Raw genomic sequence first — 18,992 nt, 5'->3', positions numbered from 1 at the left:
ACGCATGTCATCTTGTTTAGCTATTTTGTTGGCAACAGCTTATGCAATAAAAAATGTTTGTAGTTTCTTTTGAAAAGATTAAAATGTAAGGATAAATTAAAGTTGAAGTAAGTGATAGAAAGTCTTATCACTTAAATAAGTGATTAAGGATTCAAATTTTAGTTCTTATATAAGTAACAATTTAATTAAAAAGATTTACTCTTTACTCCTAATACCTCGGGAAAATAATGTCTTTGTTGAGCTTAAAAAAACTGTATAAGGGTGGAGAAGTAATTAGTAATGAACACATTGCAATGTGCATTAAATCAATGAAAAATGATAGAAAAATTCTATTAAAATATGTAAATGATAATAAAATTGTCATGAAATATCATAATTCTTTTCAAATTCTTAGGGATCTTTCTAACATTAATAATTTTTGCTGAAATGACTAAAATGCCTTCAATTTAAAATAAAAAAGTAAATATTAGAGACAACTTTAGTTTAAGCAATTATTACTTTTCTTCTAATAATGAATAGAATAGAACAAGCAATCATAACTTTTCATATACAATTTTTTTATTTTGCACAAGGAAATTTGTGATTGCTGGTTCCATTTTACTCATTGCTAAAGAAAAGTACTTCTTTTAATCTTATTTATAAATCATTTTTAATATGTTTTATTAAAATCAAGAAAGACCTTAAATTTTATTAACATTATCGTAACATTTAATAAATTTTCACCTCTATTCCTTACTACTGATAAAAAAATTATTTTTTAATAAGGGTAGAAAGGTAAAAATAAATATAGAAAATAATAAAGTAGTTTATAAATAGAATTAAAATTAATATTCTCTCTCTACCCTATAAATAAGACTGAAGGACTATTGCTTAAACTAAAATAGTCATTGATATTTACTTTTTTATTTTAAACTAGGATATTCTAGTTATTTCATTAAAAATCATTTATGTCATAAAAGTTTTTAAGGATTTGAAATTAATTATAACGTTTCATAGGATGTTATTATTATTTGCATATCTTAACAGATTTTTCTGCCATTTTCCCTTAAATCAAAATAGTCAACTCACATCTTTAGTATCCCAAAATGAAAGATCTACAAATCATGATAATGCATTAACAACTTCATCATTTTTTTTTAATGAACACATTTCGCGTGTGAGATAGATTGTTGATTATATGTATAATCACATTAAAGAACTTGAAAAGAAATTTATTCACAAACAATGACCAATATGAAATGCATTATTGTTAAAATGAGAACATAAATTTATTTTTTTTAAATGAGATTTGTTACTAATCCTTATCTAAGATTAAGTTTCTTACTAGATCCTCAAATATAATTCTTTCAAAATTATAACTTGTAAAATTTCATGCATTTAAAAAATTTGACTCTTGTAAATTTTAACAAGTTGCAAATCTTGAAAGTTATATATATATATATATATAATAAATGTAAAATTCTTAACATTTCAAACTTTTTCACACATAGAATTATATAACTTCTCTTTCAATACCAAAATGTCACTCCCCAAGGTACCATTGCAAAAATTTAATAATGCACAAGTTTATGATAAGGACATCATGTATACTACGAGATGAATGCCGCCTTCCCAGTTTGACAATTGAGAGTGGCAAGAGAAGGCAAAATAAATAAATAAAGCTAAGGAGGGAAGATCATGAGGTTTAAAGTATGATTAAGTTCCTCTCAGGAACTCCTGACTTTTGCACAGGCGGCTGGATTGATTTGATATTAGACAAAAGACATTAGTTTTTAAATGAATTTTATTGCCACTATTCATGTGAGTCCCCACTTCAACTAAACAATTATACATCATGCCAGATAAATCACCTTTGGCGAGTCTCAATCTCAAAAACCTAACTGTTCGCTTTGAATAGCTGATCATAGTATCATGGCTTTTGGTACTGCTTCTTCATCCTCGTCCTCACTTCCTCCCAAGAAACATGATGTGTTTTTGAGTTTCAGAGGCGAGGATACTCGTAGAACCTTCGCCAGCCATCTCTATGCTGCCTTACGCCAGAGAGGAATTCGGACCTACATAGATTATGAGCTCCCAAAAGGCAATGACATCTCGGACGCACTGATCCAAGCAATTCAGGATTCAGGTATAGCTGTGGTGATCTTCTCTGAGAACTATGCCTCCTCCAAATGGTGTTTGAACGAACTCGTCCAGATCCTTTGGTGTGGAGAGGTCCAAGGACAGCTTGTTATTCCTGTCTTCTATCAAATTGACCCATCTCATGTACGCAATTATCAAAAGGGAATTTACATGGAGGCATTTACAAAACACGAGAGAGACTTGAAGCTTAATCAATACCAAGTGAACAAGTGGAAACAAGCTCTTTCTATCACTGCAAATTTGGCTGGCTGGGATTCTCGAGCCTGTAGGTCAGTATATATAGTCTCTTCACTCTTTTTTTTTTTAACAGAAAAAAGGCCATTTTATTGATAGCTAAAAAAAAAATTACACTCATTAATATTCAAAAGCAATAAAACTAGAGTACAATCTACCAGGAAAGCAAATAAACACTTCCAGTACGACCTAGAAAAGCAATAAAGCAAGCAAACCAAAAACTTTACCTAATTCCAGTCCTGCTCTCATCCATTCCTCAGCTTCAAAGTCTTGAACGAAGCACTCGCCTTTACCCACCTGATCATCCACCAAAACCACAGAACGAGAAGTTGGTGCTGCAAGCAGCCACCCATTGGGCCACAACTTCCTTGCGCAAGAGGCTGCTAATGTCCCTTCGCTCTTTAAAACTTCATCTTTATTGATTAATTTGCGCTTAGCTAGCGCAATCAATTAATTCCATAGTTTTATATTAAAAAAGTATTGTTATAAGCTGCTTGAGAAACGTAAACTGCATTCCCTTCAGTTCTAATTGTAAAGCACTCTTAATTACCTCACTAGAACACATTGTCTGAAAATAAAATAAATTTTTAATTTCAATTTTATCTTTATTTAAAAGAAAAATTTTCAAATTTGCATTACATATATTCTTTCTCATAATTAATGATTTTAAATACCGATAATGTAAAAAAAAAAACATAATTAATACCCTATAGTTTTTCTTATACTAAGGACTAGAAAATGTTTTTAGAAGATGTTCTATAATAGAAACCAAAATGAATAGTTAATAAAGAATGGTTTTGGCCTTTTGGGGTATTCATGCATGTGATCCATATATATTTTCTCTATCTTTTAAGACCCTTCCAGTAATAATGTCATTGAAAAGTGTAATGTCTTGAACATTAACCACAACCAATCACAATCACTTATAGCCAATTAATTAATTTAAAAATATATTAAAGGAAGATAGAATCAACCTTGGCCATTTATAACTTCAAAAACTAAATATAAAACTTTTGTATAAATGGAATCCTAGAAATAACTTAAATTTGAAGGGAAGTATTAAAGGACATTAAAACGCTTTAAACCAGAGTAAGAATAGTTTAGGAAACATGGAAAAAGGTTATGCATTGAAAACAAATGAAAACGGGATCAAAAGAGTCATTTTTTCACAAAACTGCACCATCCATTATAGCCAAAAGACTTGTAAGGTTTCTCTTACTAATCTCTAAAGTTTAAAGTAACTAAGGGATTATCCCCTAAACTACGATTACCAAGTTCGTAAAATCACAAATTAGGATCCTAAGTTTTTAAAATTTAGAACTCTTCAAAATATCTTTACAAGTTAAAAATCAAAGTTTAATTAATATGTGGAAGCATGGTATCTCAAAAGGAGTCAAGGCATTTACTTAAAAATTGGAAACAGTAAATCAGTATAGAAGAGAGGCATGAGTTGTGACTTGCCACACATGCATCGCAGCTTGTGTGCCCCTGTGCCATGCACTGTAGTACATTGCATGTATTTGACAACAAATTTTATTGTCATTTGATAGCAACCGGGGCAAACTTCTGACACGCCCTATTTCTCCATTCGACGTCCAATTTAGATGATCTAAAGGTCTACAGAATGCTTTCTCTTAGTTCTAACAATGGCATTGATTTCACAATCATAGCATTTCTCAATCAAAATTTGGACATCTATTTCAAAAACCACACTTTTTTAATCTTATAACACAATATAGGTGTCCAATTCACATTTCAAGTGCCAAAAGCTAATTTCACACTCTATACCACACTTAAAACACCAAAATGAACCTATACAATACGCCATAACTCACAAATAATAAGTACAACACATTTTTAATGTTCAACCTCTTAATTTCAAAAACAAAAAGGGAAGCCTTAAATTCATAATTCATCCTAACAATCCATAATAATCATAATTTCACTAACTTCCTACTTACACTAATATTTTAGCCTTGTAGTAGATATTGCAATCAATATAAATACATTCTAGGGCTCAAAATGGACAATTTACTACTAACCAACACATAATTCAAGTAAGCACACATATAAACTCTTAGTTAGTAATGTCATCAATGAATGTACACATATAATATTCAAAATAAAGAGGCCTACAGTTATAGGAACAAAGTCCTAAGCCTCAGATTGTTTCCCTCTGGCTTGTCCTGTTAAGCTAGTTCTTGTAATATTGAAGATAATGGGGTGAGTATAACCACTTAGTAACTAAGATCCATCTAACTTATATTAAAGCATATCAATCAATTTAAATGCAAGTGGTAATATAATCTCATAATCATATAAAACACCCATTCACTAAAATACTATTCAAGTGAAATTCAATCTTATATTCACAATTTTATTCTATAACAAACTAGCACTTTTCACGTTTAAGAAGATTACAATAAGTGTTTTCACAAAGATTCATCGTAAGGGTCACAAAACAGACAACTATGTGCCCTTTTAATCATTATATGCATGATTACACCTCCCTTATATCCTCTTTATGCCTCTAACATGAAACCGTAGACTATAACACATTGGGATCATCTATACACTAAGACTACCCTAGCCAGACATGTATGATAGGTTACCCGACTAAGGTTTCCTGTCTCACTTGTGAGTCATAATTTCTCTTATTTCTTAAACTATAGGGTGTCATTCTCCTTAGACTAGCTTCCTTATTAAACAAGTGAAAAAACTAGTTAGGTTCAAGACTCCTCATTGAACAAGTAGGATAATAAGTATAAATAAATCCAGGCAAATCATCAAGCTTTGATGGAAGCCTTACCATGCAAGGTTTCGCTTACAAAATCACAATTAACTCCAATCTTGAGGTAATTAAGGGACTAAACCCTCAATGGATTACCAAGTTTGAAAAAAAAATACCTAAATAAGAACAATTCTCAAATCAATACATTGGGATCCTAAAATTTCAATATTAATAATCTTTAATAAACACTTGTTATGCTCAAATCAGAGTTTTAAAACAATGCAGAAGCTTGAAAATCACATAGGACCTAAAACTTTGAGTTTCAAAACTCAAAACTGTGTTTTGTGTAGAAAATGTGACATGTGTTGAGGCTAAAGACATGTGCACTGCGACTCACTCACCTCTGCGCCATGCGTCGCAGCACATTACATGAATTTGACAGATATCAGCTATCAATTTAACATATAACCTTTAGGCCTCACTGGTTTAGGCCTCCTTAGTCCACTCTCTTCATGATAATCATCTTTAAGATGGCCAAGTGCCTCCCTATCCAATCTCAACTCACCATGACTGCCTTCAACCCTCTCCACAGTCTTGTTAGACTCTTTGGGTCATTTCTTAAGGATTTCATTGTGTACATTGATGCTCTGCTCAATCCTCTTCATTATACTTCTGAGTTTGAACAATATGTTCTCATTGCTCGTAGTAGGTCTCGGTTGCTCTCTAGCTTGTCCTAAGCCTTGACCCAACTTAACATGCTTGCTTGAGACATTCTCCTCTCGTACCAAGACTTCCCGCTCTTGTCTTGATATATTTGCTGAGATGTTGCCAACTTGTTTGCACCATTCTCCCTTCTTAAGGATGGAAGTTATCCCATAAAAGAAAAAGAATTAGCACTAGCTCAATAGGGGAAAAGAGCATGTGTATAATGTTAATTGCTAACTTTCTATATATACAAATGCACAATTCACAAGCAAACTCCTGATTCACAAATCCACAGTCTAGTTCTTATAATCGAATAAACTGATACCAAGTTGTAAATTTTTCCTTACTAAACCACAATTAACTCCAATCTCGAAGTAATCAAGGGACTAAACCCTTAATGGATTACCAAGTTTGAAAAAAAAATTACCTAAATGAGATCAATTCTCATATTAATACATTGGGATCCCCAAATTTTAACATTAAAAATCACATAGGACACAAAACATTAAGCTTCGAAACTCAAAACTGTAGAAAACTTGACATGCACAGCGGCTTACTCATCTCTGTGCTATGAGTGGCAGTGTGAGATGCCATGTGCCGTAGCACATTGCACGAATTTGACATATATTAGCTGTCAATTTGATAACACAAGGAGCGAATTTTAAATGCATTCCAAATCTTTGTTTGATGTCTGATTGAGGTGGTTTTGGTGTTTACATGAAGTTTTCTCCTAGCTCTAGCCAATGGCACAAGTTTCACACTTAAATTCATTTTCTACAAAAAGTTGGATATCAAAACTCAATTTACCACTTTTTCACAAAAATCTCACAATAATGGTGCCCCAATTCAACCACAAGTGCCAAAAGCCTACAGAACCTCTGACCATACTTAATAAACTTTAGCAGACTCGTGTAACACACCATACACAACTAAAAAAATAATTTTAAAATTACCACTCAACCCCAAATTCATAAAACATAAGGAGGAGGGAAACTTTATACAAAACTATCATTTTCATATCAAATCATTCAAAATACACATGTTCCTATTTGTACAAGTTTTTTAACCTTATTTATGGGTTTACAACTAAAACTCACTAACTCAGGGCATAAAATACACGAGTTGTATGCTATAATAATGCAAGTAGTACAAAATATCATATGAAACCTAGTTGACAATTGCATCAACATTTATACACATAAAACAACAAGGAGAGGCATACAAACAGATTATTCTACAAATCCTATGCCTCGGCGTGTGTTGCCCGACTTGGATTCAATGAGCTAGGCCCTGAAAATATTAAGAATTGAGATGTGAGTGCAACCACTCAGTAACCAAGTTTTACCTAATTTATATAGTTGCATATCAATTATAAACAAATGCAAATAGGCAAAATAATAAATATATAATGCATATGGTAAGCTTAGTCACAGCTCACAATACTAATAATAATGTGGCTGAGCCTTAAGCACGAATAATCTCATTAAATGATAATGCACATATTGGGGTCACAATAATACTAACCATGCATCCCTAACACATACTGAACCACAATAATACTAACCATATGGTCGAGTTTAAATGTATGATCAAATGCCAACCTTATACCTTCTTGTTACTTCTGATATGAAAATGATGGCTATCACATAGCTACTTATTTCACAGACTAACTTAGCCTTCCATTTTTGAGGAATTATTAGGCCAGGGTTAACTCACTCACTTATGTAATTTGGTTTCTTTTAATACTAACAATCACGGAGTGTTGTACCCCTAACATAACCTCCTCATAAATTAGTAGAGACTAGTTAGGTTCGAGTAGTGAGAAGTCTTAAATTAACCATCAGAGACTGCTACCACCTGATTCTAATAGTTGGTGCCAAGGCGAGTTCCTAATTTTAATAGTCACTGCCAATGCCATATGGATTTACTAACTACGCTTCTCCTTAGGCGAACTCCCGCCCATAATCATGCTATGCACATGTCATGTATAAATGCAAATATGACTTAATTCACAACTAATACAAATTCATATCAATCTCTCATTCTTAGTAGACCATAACCAATATATCACATGTAGAGTATTTTTAAAATATCACTTTTACTTCAACATGCCACCAACCAAAACATCAATCACAATAAATAGCATGTAAGAGATTTCCCTTTTCGAAACCATTTACAAGTTCAACACATGGCCAATTTGTATCGTTAGTTTAAACTATCAACCATATTACATAAATGAACAATAATATTCAACTATAAAAACTAGGTCTCTCCCAGTTACCTCAAACTTTTGAGAGGTCAAAGGTTTGCCCCTCACAATAAACACTTCTAAAGCTTCTTACAAGCTTAAATGGTGCTAATACGAATCACACTACAATCATAATCAAGAATATCATCATAATCTCATTCTTAGGGATTTATCAATATTAGTTTCACATTTTCTATTCAACCAATCACGTAAGTTTACTACCCATACATACCCAATGGGTTCATTAAGTTTCATCAATGCAAATTATCATTAATAATTCTTCAAACCACTATTAATGATCTACCAACACTCCCAATAACTATATTTATTATAATTTTCACATATTAATGGCTCCATTCAAGTAACTATACATAAATCATTAATGTGGGGTTTATCTACCACAAATAAACTCCTAATATATCCATTTTAACTAATGGGTTTAGACCTATAGTTCCTATGGATCAAAAATCAACTTTCCAACTCAAACCCTAACTTAAATCTTTATAAATGTGGGAGAGAAGGGAAGAGAAAAGCATGAACTACTCACCTTGGGTGTTTAAGAGCCACAAATATCACCAATAGGATCTAATATCATACCCTAGCAGAACTTCAAACGTGCTTTTCAATTTCTCCCTTTACTCTTCTCTAATTTCGCACACAGAATCGTAATCGATAGAGTTAGGATTTTGACCATGCACCGCGATGCACGCAACCTCCCGCCGCAATCATAGCATAGAGAGGCATGTTGCATTTAAATCTACCTCTGTGTGCCACGGCAGATTGACCACACACTATGGCATGTGTCATAGAGGGCTTCTCCTTATTTTTTCTTTCTCTTTCCTTATCCGAGTGGGTTGCCATTAATCCGAACTAACATCTTAGGTTGCAATTATAATTAATTACACCAATTAGGCCCCTCTGGCCATACACCTCAGTAATTCACTAATCACACTTATTAGGTTAATTAATCATACTTATTTTTCTTGGATTTTACATACCATGTGGATTTTTAATCTTCTACTCCTTTTCTTAGGTGAACTCCCACTTCTCAAGATCATGCAGTATATCAAAATGTAATTTCTTATAGCATGCAAATTTTCTACTGTATAGACATGCATAAAATCATTATTGTACTCAAGTTACCATTGTAAATTACATAACAAGTATATACTAATCATTGAACTCTAATTAACTCCACCATGCAATCACATCGTTGAACACCACAAATAGTCATATCGTTGTACTCCATAAATAATCACATCATTGAACTCCACAATCACTCATATCATTGAACTCCATAATCACTCACATCATTGAATTCTATATATTACATCATTAAACTCCAAACAATCATGTATAATCATTGAACTTCATTAACACATATTCATTGTACTCCAGATACACATAATGGTTAAACTCTATTAACAAGGAAATTAAACCTTAAAAAATCAATATATTAGATTTTCAAATAATTTCACACATTTCAGTTTATACATGTAAACCAATAAATTAATCGATACATAAAAGTATAAAAAAGAATTCCCCTAGTTACCTCAAACCTTTAAGAGGTTAAGGTTTTACCTTTTAATTATACACTCCCAAAGCCTCTATAAAGCTTGAATGGTGCTAAATATGATTACTCTACAATTAATCATAATATAATTCATCAATACTCCTTTTTGGATAATTTTCACCATCAAATCAAACACTTCTTCACTCTTAAGATTCAATCTCTTCACATATAAGGATACCCATAAGGCTTCTTAACTTCTTTTAACACATATTAACCTTATTGAACTCTTAAATAACCATTAATGCAGCCACATTACCCCAACCACCTCATTGATAGTGGATTTTCATTCATTTATGGCCCTAACCAACCAAAAATCTATGGAGTCCTAAATGCTAGGTTTAGATAGCTCAATCAACTCCCATTAACTCTATTAAGTCAATGGCTTAGACCTATAGCCTTTATAGACCGAAAATCATCTTTCTCAATTAAATCCTAACTTTCAACTTCAAGAAAATGAAAGAGAAAGCAAGATCCAAGCTTAGAAAACTTACCTCTAGTGTTTAGAAGTTTCAAAACACTCTCAATGCTTTAATTCTTTATGCCCTAGCAGAGCTCTTTTGATTGTCCTTCACTTCTCCTTTGTTTTTCTTCTATTTTCTGTCAGTTTTCACATCTTATTTCTGCATATTTGTCACATTGTGCTATGACGCATGTACCATGCACCACCGCATATGGCACAGAAAAGGGTCTTCATATTCTGTTTGGCCTATGCACTGTAGCACCTCGTGCACGTGCCGCAACATGTGGCACAAGCCTTTTCTCTTTATTTTTCTCACTTTTTCATGCTCAGGTGACTTGACCTTACTCCAAACTCAATCCTAGGGCTGAAAACCACAACTTAAAAACATCTGTTAGCTCCCTATAACCACACACCATATTGCTTTACTTAATTAATCTCATTTACTCAACTAATTAGGGATTAAATTCTTCAAGATATTATAGGACTCATTCGCCATAACCAGCAGCTCCATCCGCCTTGGCTAACACTTTTTGTGTCATATGTACAGCTGCCATCCATCGTGGCTAACCTATCATGACAACACAGCTATCATGATAGCTTCTCGGCCTAACTTTAGTATTCACAACTTTTAGGTTGAACCTTTAGATGAAGTGATCCAAGCATCTACACATAGATAATTAAACATACTAGCTAATGCTTTTGTTCTCATAACAATCTAATACCATATAGGAAATTTGGAAACTTAGGGCCAAAGCTCTACTTATTTATTGTTCACAAATTATTAACCAATATCCAACCCTAACCCTAAAAGTACAGACAATCAAATTTAATGATCTTAAATAGACATGCTTAATAAAATTACAAGCATTTAAATTGTCATACATTGACAAATTACCACCCAAGAGCATAAATTAAGGTGGATCCAATATTAAAACCTTTCAAACATGCCATAGTTAGATTCAGTATTTTAAACCATTCAAACCACTATCAACATACACTTGCATCATTTCCTTAACTCTATAAAAAATCATACTAGGATTTTAAAACCACCATATAAACCAAGAAATACAAAAATACTTAAATTAACATTTAGGCTATAATGCAATAATAAAGTAGCTCAATAACACATATAACCCTTAGGTTGGCAATAAAAATATTCAAATTACACATACCAATACTAAAGGCATTACATTATGAGTTAAGTGTCTCTAGCTTCCCCCATACCCCTACTCAATGTCTCTCTTAAAAATATTGAACAATGGGGAGTGAGATATAAAATCTCATAACAGATATGTAAATTCAAGCATATCTAAGATAGAAAGTAAGAGTATACAGAGGATAAATTCACTTTAATAATCAATAGATGCTCAACATATATGACAATGATGTTTATTATGCATGATCATATATCTAACCTTATTACTCTCCTTATATCTTATGACTAATCCAAGTGCTATTAAACATACAGGACTAATCCGCATAACCAAATCAGCTCTACTCTCCTATTGTGAGAGGTTACTTGGACAAAGGCTTCCACGCTCACTCTCAAACCATGAATTCCCCCTTTTGAATCACAAGGGTGTTATAGTTGTCTAACCCACACTATCTCTCATAAGAACCTAGTGATACTGCGCATTGTGCCAGACCTATAGTATTTCCCATATAATAGTGACAATATTAAACACTTTTAACTATCAATATGCCAACCACTGTGTGCAACTCTTAGTAGTGCCACATCATGTGTATTGTTATCGCCTTACTCTCACTTGGGTGAACTCTCACCCATTTATGATCATGCATATTCCTCTCATATTTTATGACATGCTTTTATTCACATTTAAACTTTACATAGCCATGTAAGCACACTCACTGATTAAATAGAAAAAAAGTCATACTCATGCCTAATGAAATATCATAGTCATTACTCATAACCTTAATAGACTTAACTCATTATTAACTCTCATACTTATCTAGTCATATTCACATGCTCATACTTACTATCATACTATTTAGCTATTCATTCACTTACATGCATACATGTATCCAAATGTGAAACTTAACCATCTATACAAACAAACATGCTCATATCATCTTATCTTAGTTCATGCCATAAACATTCAAGCTCATAAATGCAAATAACAAACATACTAGTACACTTGAATTGCCACCAAATCCTCTAATCAAGCACAAGAACTCTAATAGAAGTCAATTTACAATAATTATCATTAGACATTATTAGTGACTAATTGTCATTAATTAACTCTTAATCATAATTAAGACCTAAAACTCCTATTGGCGTCATTAATCATAAACAACCCTATTTCTAGTTTCCATTAGTTTATTTAACCTCTCATGAGCTTTATTATCACTGTTAAACTAGCTCATTAATTTAAACTTTGATTACTTGGTATTGAGATTAATCTTAAACCTATTAGTTTAAACTTTGATTACTTAGTAATGGGATTAATCTTAAACCCATTATGAAATTATAAACATTCCCATTAACTTAACCCAATGATTAAACACTTAGATCAACATTCATTAATTAAAAGAAGTTAAAAACTAGGTGAAATCAATATCCATTTTTGGGACTCCTCTACTAATAATCCTAAAACATCAAGAAAAATAGACTAGAGAGGAATTGGAAGGAGTAAGAGACCTACCCAAACAATTTCAAGCCCTAAATCACTCCAAATGGATGCCAAGATCAGGCAGTAGTGCCTCTTCGTCCCTCTCTCGAACTCCCTCTCAATCTCTCTATTTTTTTATCTATTTTGTGAGTCTAGAATTTAAAATCTTGATGTATCTGCCACAACACATTGTGCCATTTGCCATAGTGGATGATATTGTAAAATCTTCCTTTTAAACACAGTTAACATTCCAAATCCATGAACAATTAAGAGATTAGCTTAGACGAGGATTACCAAGTTTGAAATTTCAAATAAAGAGATCCCAAGTTTTTATAATTTAAAAATGAGTCAAATCCATTCATTAACTCTTTAATCAGAGTAAAAACAAGTTATGAAAGTCCTCAAAGGAGTGAAAGAAGTTGAAACCTCACTTTGTTAGAAAATAGAGCAATACGCCATGGCTTGTGTACTCTGTGTCATGGCTTAGTGCTTTCTGTACAACACGCTGTTACAAGTTGCACGTTTTCTAGACAACTGATTCTGCTATCACTCACTCAGCAAAATCAAGTAACTTTCAGCTTGCTCCATTTCTTTGTCTAACATTTGAATGATTTAATCTAGGTATCTACAGAAAGCCTTTTCCATCAACTAGCTAATAGCATGGGTTTTACTTTCAAATAGGTCACACTAGGAAGTTGGACACTCAAACACAATTTTATCACTTTTCTCAACTTTTACAACCAAAAGGGTATCCAAAACCCTATACAAATGCCAAAAACTTTTTTTAACACCCAAATTATATTCATTGGACTTAAAACTACTTGTACAACATATCACAATTACATAAAACACCAATATAACATAATTTCACTCATCAACCCCTTAATGCCAAAATAGAAAGGGGAGGTAATTTCATTGTATGGCATTCAAAATCATTCATATCATACTTAAACAACTTTCCTATACTTGTACTAGTATTTTAGCCCTAACAATATTTACAACTTTTCATAAACCATATCCCAAGGTCTAAAATACTCTCATACATCATAAATCATTATATAGTGCAAGTGTAAAACAAAGAATGCATCTTAATTGGCAATATGAAATCTATCACACAAAATAAAGAAGTATACACTAGGAATATACAATTCCTAAGCCTTCGGAGCTTTCTCCCTCTCTGTACTTAAGCTAGAGCTTGTAAAATATTAAAGAGGAGGGTGAGTCTAGCTACTCAGTAACTAAGGTACCCTATGTAGTTATATATCAATTGAAATAAACACATAGATGTGAAAATAGATTTTTCTTAAAACATATATTAACACATAATTGCATATATATCACAACATAACATTTCTCAATCCACTTATTTCTATTTAATCTCATGGTGTAAGCTATAAAACACTCAAACATGTGACCATGACCCTATATATTGAAAAGACTTGCCATAACTCATTCATGTGACATGTCATATAATCATATAGGCATGATTAAACCATCCTTATATCCTTCTTATTTTTCTCTGACGGAAACCATCGACTATAACACTGAACAGGGCTTTATCTGTGTAACTGGACTCCCAAGCTCACTAATTATGAGGTGTGATCTAGCTAAAGATTCTAGTGCTCACTCTCAGATCACGGTTTTCCCTCCTCTCAAATTTCTGGAGTGTCGTATACCCTAAGCTAATCTCCTCAATAAACTGGTGGAGATAGCTAGGTTCTAATCCTTCGATAAACTATAGAACAAAGCTATACTCTCGTGTATAGGAAGGTAACCAAAAATAATATATGAATTTTTAACTACTCCTCCCTAGGACAACTTTCGCCCACTGATCATGCCATGTACGATGCTCACTCACTATTCATAGATTTCATTTTCAAATCAGCACATTGGTCTCACAATCATGCTTTACCCAAGTGAGCATCAAATCTCATTATCTTCACATTTAACACATATATTTCTCATTTTCAATCATAGCACATTCATCATTATCATTCTCAATCATTATTACTCATTTTAATGTTACCATGCAACTTTGAATTTCACTTTGCAATAACGTTCACTTATTTATTTCAAACTAAAGCAATTAAATAATCACATGGCTTCATTCCATGTTACACATATTCACAAATCATAAATTTGCAAGATAAATACATATTCCATATCATATTACAATTAACATGCAACTATCCAAAGCAAGGTACCCCTGATTGCCTTAAACCTTTGAGAGTCAAAGGTTTTTCCCTATAATATTTTAGCTTCCAAGCATGACTTGTCAAGCTGAAATGGTGCCCAAATGCTCAATCCACAATCCATAAATTTTTAATCTCATCAACATTGTCAGAAGCAAGGTTTCAATTCTCATACTTTTACTTCTAGAATATCTAATGCCTATATTTCTCAATTTTTAGGCTTAACCATTAAGTTTATTAACTCTCTTTAGTCTCTAGTAACATTAATGAGCCTTTAAACTCCTATTAGTGACATTACAAGTCTTCTAACAACCCTCATTAATGTCATTTGTGAATATTAATGACATTTACCAATGAAAGATGTTAAAACTCATTAATTTTAGGTTTAAATACTCCAATCAACTCCCATTAACTCTATTTGAATCAATGAATTCTAATCCATAACCTATATTAACTAAAAATCATCTCCCATTATTAAACCCTAACTAAAAACTCTATAATATGAAAGGGATAAGGAGGAATGGAGTGTATGATACTTACCTTAAGTGTTTTCTAGCTCCAAAATGTCTCAATTACCTCTAAAAATGAACCTTAGTAAAGCTTCTTACTGGTCCTTCATTTCCTCCATTTTCTCCTCTTCAGTTTTCTTTTAGTTCACGATTACTATTCTGTAGAAAAGGGCTGTATGCCATAGCGCATGGCACAGAAAGGTCTCCTCTCGATTCAATTGTTGTTTATGTTTCGTGGCAAATGTATTTAATGCCATTGCATGTGGCACAGACACGCTTCCTTCACAATTTCTCCTCTTTTCAATGTCCAGGTAGCTCGACTTCTTCAAATTCATCATAAGGGCTGAAACACAACCAAAAATTAATCATTAGACCTTCTTGGCCACATACTACATCAATTTACTTAATTATCATAATTAAGCTTAATTGATCCCTTAGTAATTCGGGGATTACAATTTGGAATATTGCAGATACAGAGCAAGAAACCCTAAGTTAGCCCCTTTAATTAGGCCCAAGGTGGCATAAGAACACTTATGGTTTTTTTTAGTTCCCATATAGAGTTCAATATACACTACAATACTTTTGCTTTATAACAACAATTCAAAACTGTTGCTATAACTTTAAAAACTATTGTCTTTAACTTTAGGCAACATTTTTCAACTGTTGCATATTCCTAATGTTACCTATTGTCTAAGGCAACAATGTTCTAAATTTTAGGCAACACTTAGCAAAAATTGTTGCCTTAAAATATAACAATAAGCAACAGTTTCCACGTCAATCTATCGCAATAGTTTTGAACTATAGCCTTTCTATAAGAATAGGCAATAATTAAGAATTGTTGCACAAACTTAAAATAGGCAAAATTTAATATTTCTTCTCCTACCTAGGATTTGAACCTTAGACCTCTTGGATATAAGTCTAGCCTTTAACCATTCTTCCAAAATTACTATTATGTTATTTGTTACAAAATATTATTGATAGATATAATTTTTAAATTAACTTTTGAATTAATTTAAGAAGTGAAATATTAAATTAATTAAATAATAAATAAAGTAATAAGAATATGTTAAAAATTGGATAAAAAATGAAATTAAATAGTTTTTTATATAGGTAAACAATAGGCAACAACTCTTAAGTGGTGTGAAAAGGAACATTTAAAAACAATATTAATTTTTTTGTTGTCTATTGAAATAGGGGATAGTTTTCAAATATTGTAAAAAAAAGAAGTTTTATAGGCAACAGTCAATAGGTAAAAATTATTACCTATTCCATTTTAAAGTATAGTTTTCAATTGTTGCCAAATAAATGTTGCTTAGACTGATAATCAATAGCAACGTACATGAAATTGTTGCTTATTCATGTATTAGGCAACACTTTTAGAACTGTTGCAAACTTATTGCTAGAAGTCAAAAATGTTGTAGTGATAATTGACCTAATAGCCATCTATCCACACTAATTAACCCAATAAAGACTTCAATTAACTAATTTAATCCCTTAATTATTTTAATTAATCTTATCTTATATTTTAGGATGCTACAAAAAGTGTCATCTCATCATAAATGTATTTTATTAGCTCCAAATCAATTTTTTATGCAACAGTATAAAAGCTAAATTACAAAAAAGTAACCTATGTCTTTTTATATATTACAATAATACAATAATAATACTTTCCTTTGGGCTTGTTTATTGTTTTTAATATTTCAGGGATGAATCAGAGCTCATTCAAAATATTATCAGCCATGTTATGCAAAACATTAGTGTCAGGTGTCCAAGTTCACTGGCAGTAGTGGGTCTTGTTGGAATTGATGAAAATTGTGCCAAGATAGAAAGGTTATTGGAGAAAGATCCAAAAATTGGAATTTGGGGGATGGGCGGCATAGGCAAAACAACCATGGCTAGGGCTTTATTTTCCAAACTCTCCTCCCAATTTGAGAGGAGTTGTTTTTTGGAGAATTTAAGAGAAAATGTGAAAAAGTGTGGATTGACATATTTACATGATAAACTTTTCTCTGAGCTTTGGAAGCAAGAAAGTTCCTATAATAGGCCACTGTATGTTGATGAAGGTTCTTACGTCATGCACATACTAAGTCGTAATAAAGTTTTCATGGTGCTTGATGATATTAGCAATAGGAAGCAATTAGAGTATTTAGCTCCGTATTGTAATTACTTGGAACCTGGTAGTAAAATCATCATTACAACAAGGCATAAGCAATTGCTTAACATTGCAGGAGTTAAAATATATGAGGCCCAGCCTTTAAGTGATCACAAGTCTATAGAGCTTTTCAATCTCAAAGCCTTCAACACATACCATCCAAAAATTGGATATGAATTCCTGTCAAAAAGGGTTGTTGATTATGCAAAAGGAATCCCATTAGTTTTAGTAGTTTTGGCTTCATTTCTTTCTTTAAAAACTCCAAAGGAATGGGATAATGCATTGTCAAAACTAAAGAAGGGTCCCCATGAAGAAATTCTAGAAGTGTTGAAATTGAGCTTTGATGGGTTAGATTATGAAGAGAAGGAAATGTTTTTAGATATTGCATGCTTCTTGAAAGATGAACACAAGGAACATGTAATAGCACTATTTGAGAGCTATGGCTTTGATGCAACAATTGGCTTGACAGCCCTTGAGGATAAAGCACTTGTAAATATTGATAACAATATGCGGGTGCAAATGCATGATTTGATTCAAGCCATGGGTTGGAAAATTGTTCGTCAAGAGTGTATGGAAGATCCTGGAAGACGTAGTCGATTATGGAATCCTTATGAGATCTATGACGTATTAAAATATAATCGGGTAAGAAAAAAAATCACTTTTAATTTCCAACAAGATATCTAATAATAAGTGAAAATAATTGTTAATATATTGCAATTTACTTATTTGAATTTTTGTTTTATGTAGGGAACTAATGCTATTAAAGGCATAATTGTAAATTTATCTCAAGTTCGAGATATGCATTTGAGTGCCAATACTTTTAAAAAAATGACTAATTTAAGGTTTCTCAAGCTCTATTCACCTACATCTAGAGGTGAAAGTTCGTGTATTATTGATAAAGGACCTAACTTATTCCCCAGTTCATTGAGGTATCTTCGATGGGACAATTTTCTTATGAAGTCTCTCCCATTGTCATTTTGTGTTGAGAAGCTTGTAGAGATTTGCATGCCTGGTAGCCGACTTGAAAAATTGTGGGATGGAGTGCAGGTATGCACACACAAGAGTTTTAGTTTTTCAGTTTAATTTAAATTTGAGACTTTTTTCTGAGTAATGTTTCTATTTTTTATTTGTTTTAGGACCTGGTGAACCTGAGGAAGATAGATTTCAGTGGATCCAAACAATTGATTGAGTTGCCAGATTTCTCCAAGGCAAAAAATCTTGAAGTTGCGGATCTCTCATTATGTGAAAGTTTATGTCATCTCCATCCGTCTATTTGGACTCTCAGAAACTTTACTGGTTGAGGCTTGGAGAGTGCAAAAACTTGAAAAAATTGCAAAGTGAAAGTCATTTAAAATCTCTTCGAAAACTTGAAGTCAATGGTTGCTATAGTCTCAAAGAATTTTCATTATCATCTAAGAA

General features: G+C 32.3%; 1 protein-coding gene and 1 long non-coding RNA gene across 3 annotated transcripts; one reads left to right on the top strand and one right to left on the bottom strand.

Moving 5' to 3' along the window:
• Nucleotides 1-1,765: 1,765 nt before the first annotated feature.
• On the bottom strand, nt 1,766-2,912 carry LOC129288108 (uncharacterized). Its single transcript, XR_008587930.1, has 2 exons — nt 2,601-2,912; nt 1,766-2,240 (listed from the first exon to the last, which is right to left on the bottom strand). It is a non-coding gene; the product is annotated as an uncharacterized LOC129288108 (long non-coding RNA).
• On the top strand, nt 1,894-18,991 carry LOC129288107 (disease resistance protein RPV1-like). 2 transcript variants are annotated; one of them, XR_008587929.1, is made up of 4 exons: nt 1,894-2,408; nt 17,126-18,215; nt 18,494-18,620; nt 18,710-18,802. XR_008587929.1 is itself a non-coding variant. In XM_054924471.1 (4 exons), the coding sequence occupies exons 1-4, from the start codon at nt 1,912-1,914 to the stop codon at nt 18,872-18,874; spliced, it is 2,052 nt and encodes a 683-aa protein (XP_054780446.1). In that variant the 5' UTR covers nt 1,894-1,911; the 3' UTR covers nt 18,875-18,991. The 2 variants fall into 2 exon arrangements, 1 of the variants encoding a protein (XP_054780446.1); XM_054924471.1 differs by having other exon boundaries at nt 18,321-18,620; nt 18,710-18,991.
• Nucleotide 18,992: the final 1 nt, after the last annotated feature.

The sequence above is a fragment of the Prosopis cineraria genome, unplaced genomic scaffold, assembly GCF_029017545.1.
Source record: "Prosopis cineraria cultivar Desert tree isolate PC_DT_omini unplaced genomic scaffold, ASM2901754v1 PC12, whole genome shotgun sequence".
NCBI classification, from domain to species: Eukaryota; Viridiplantae; Streptophyta; class Magnoliopsida; order Fabales; family Fabaceae; genus Prosopis; species Prosopis cineraria.
This window is presented reverse-complemented; position numbering and strand designations above follow the sequence as displayed.

What these genes read in the sequence shown, in the direction of transcription:
- LOC129288107 (XM_054924471.1), top strand. Translation starts at nt 1,912, where the DNA reads ATGGCTTTTGGTACTGCTTCTTCATCCTCGTCCTCACTTCCTCCCAAG. An exon ending in ACGTATTAAAATATAATCGG is followed by an intron (nt 18,216 to 18,320) that starts GTAAGAAAAAAA and finishes TGTTTTATGTAG; the next exon opens with GGAACTAATGCTATTAAAGG. An exon ending in AATTGTGGGATGGAGTGCAG is followed by an intron (nt 18,621 to 18,709) that starts GTATGCACACAC and finishes TATTTGTTTTAG; the next exon opens with GACCTGGTGAACCTGAGGAA.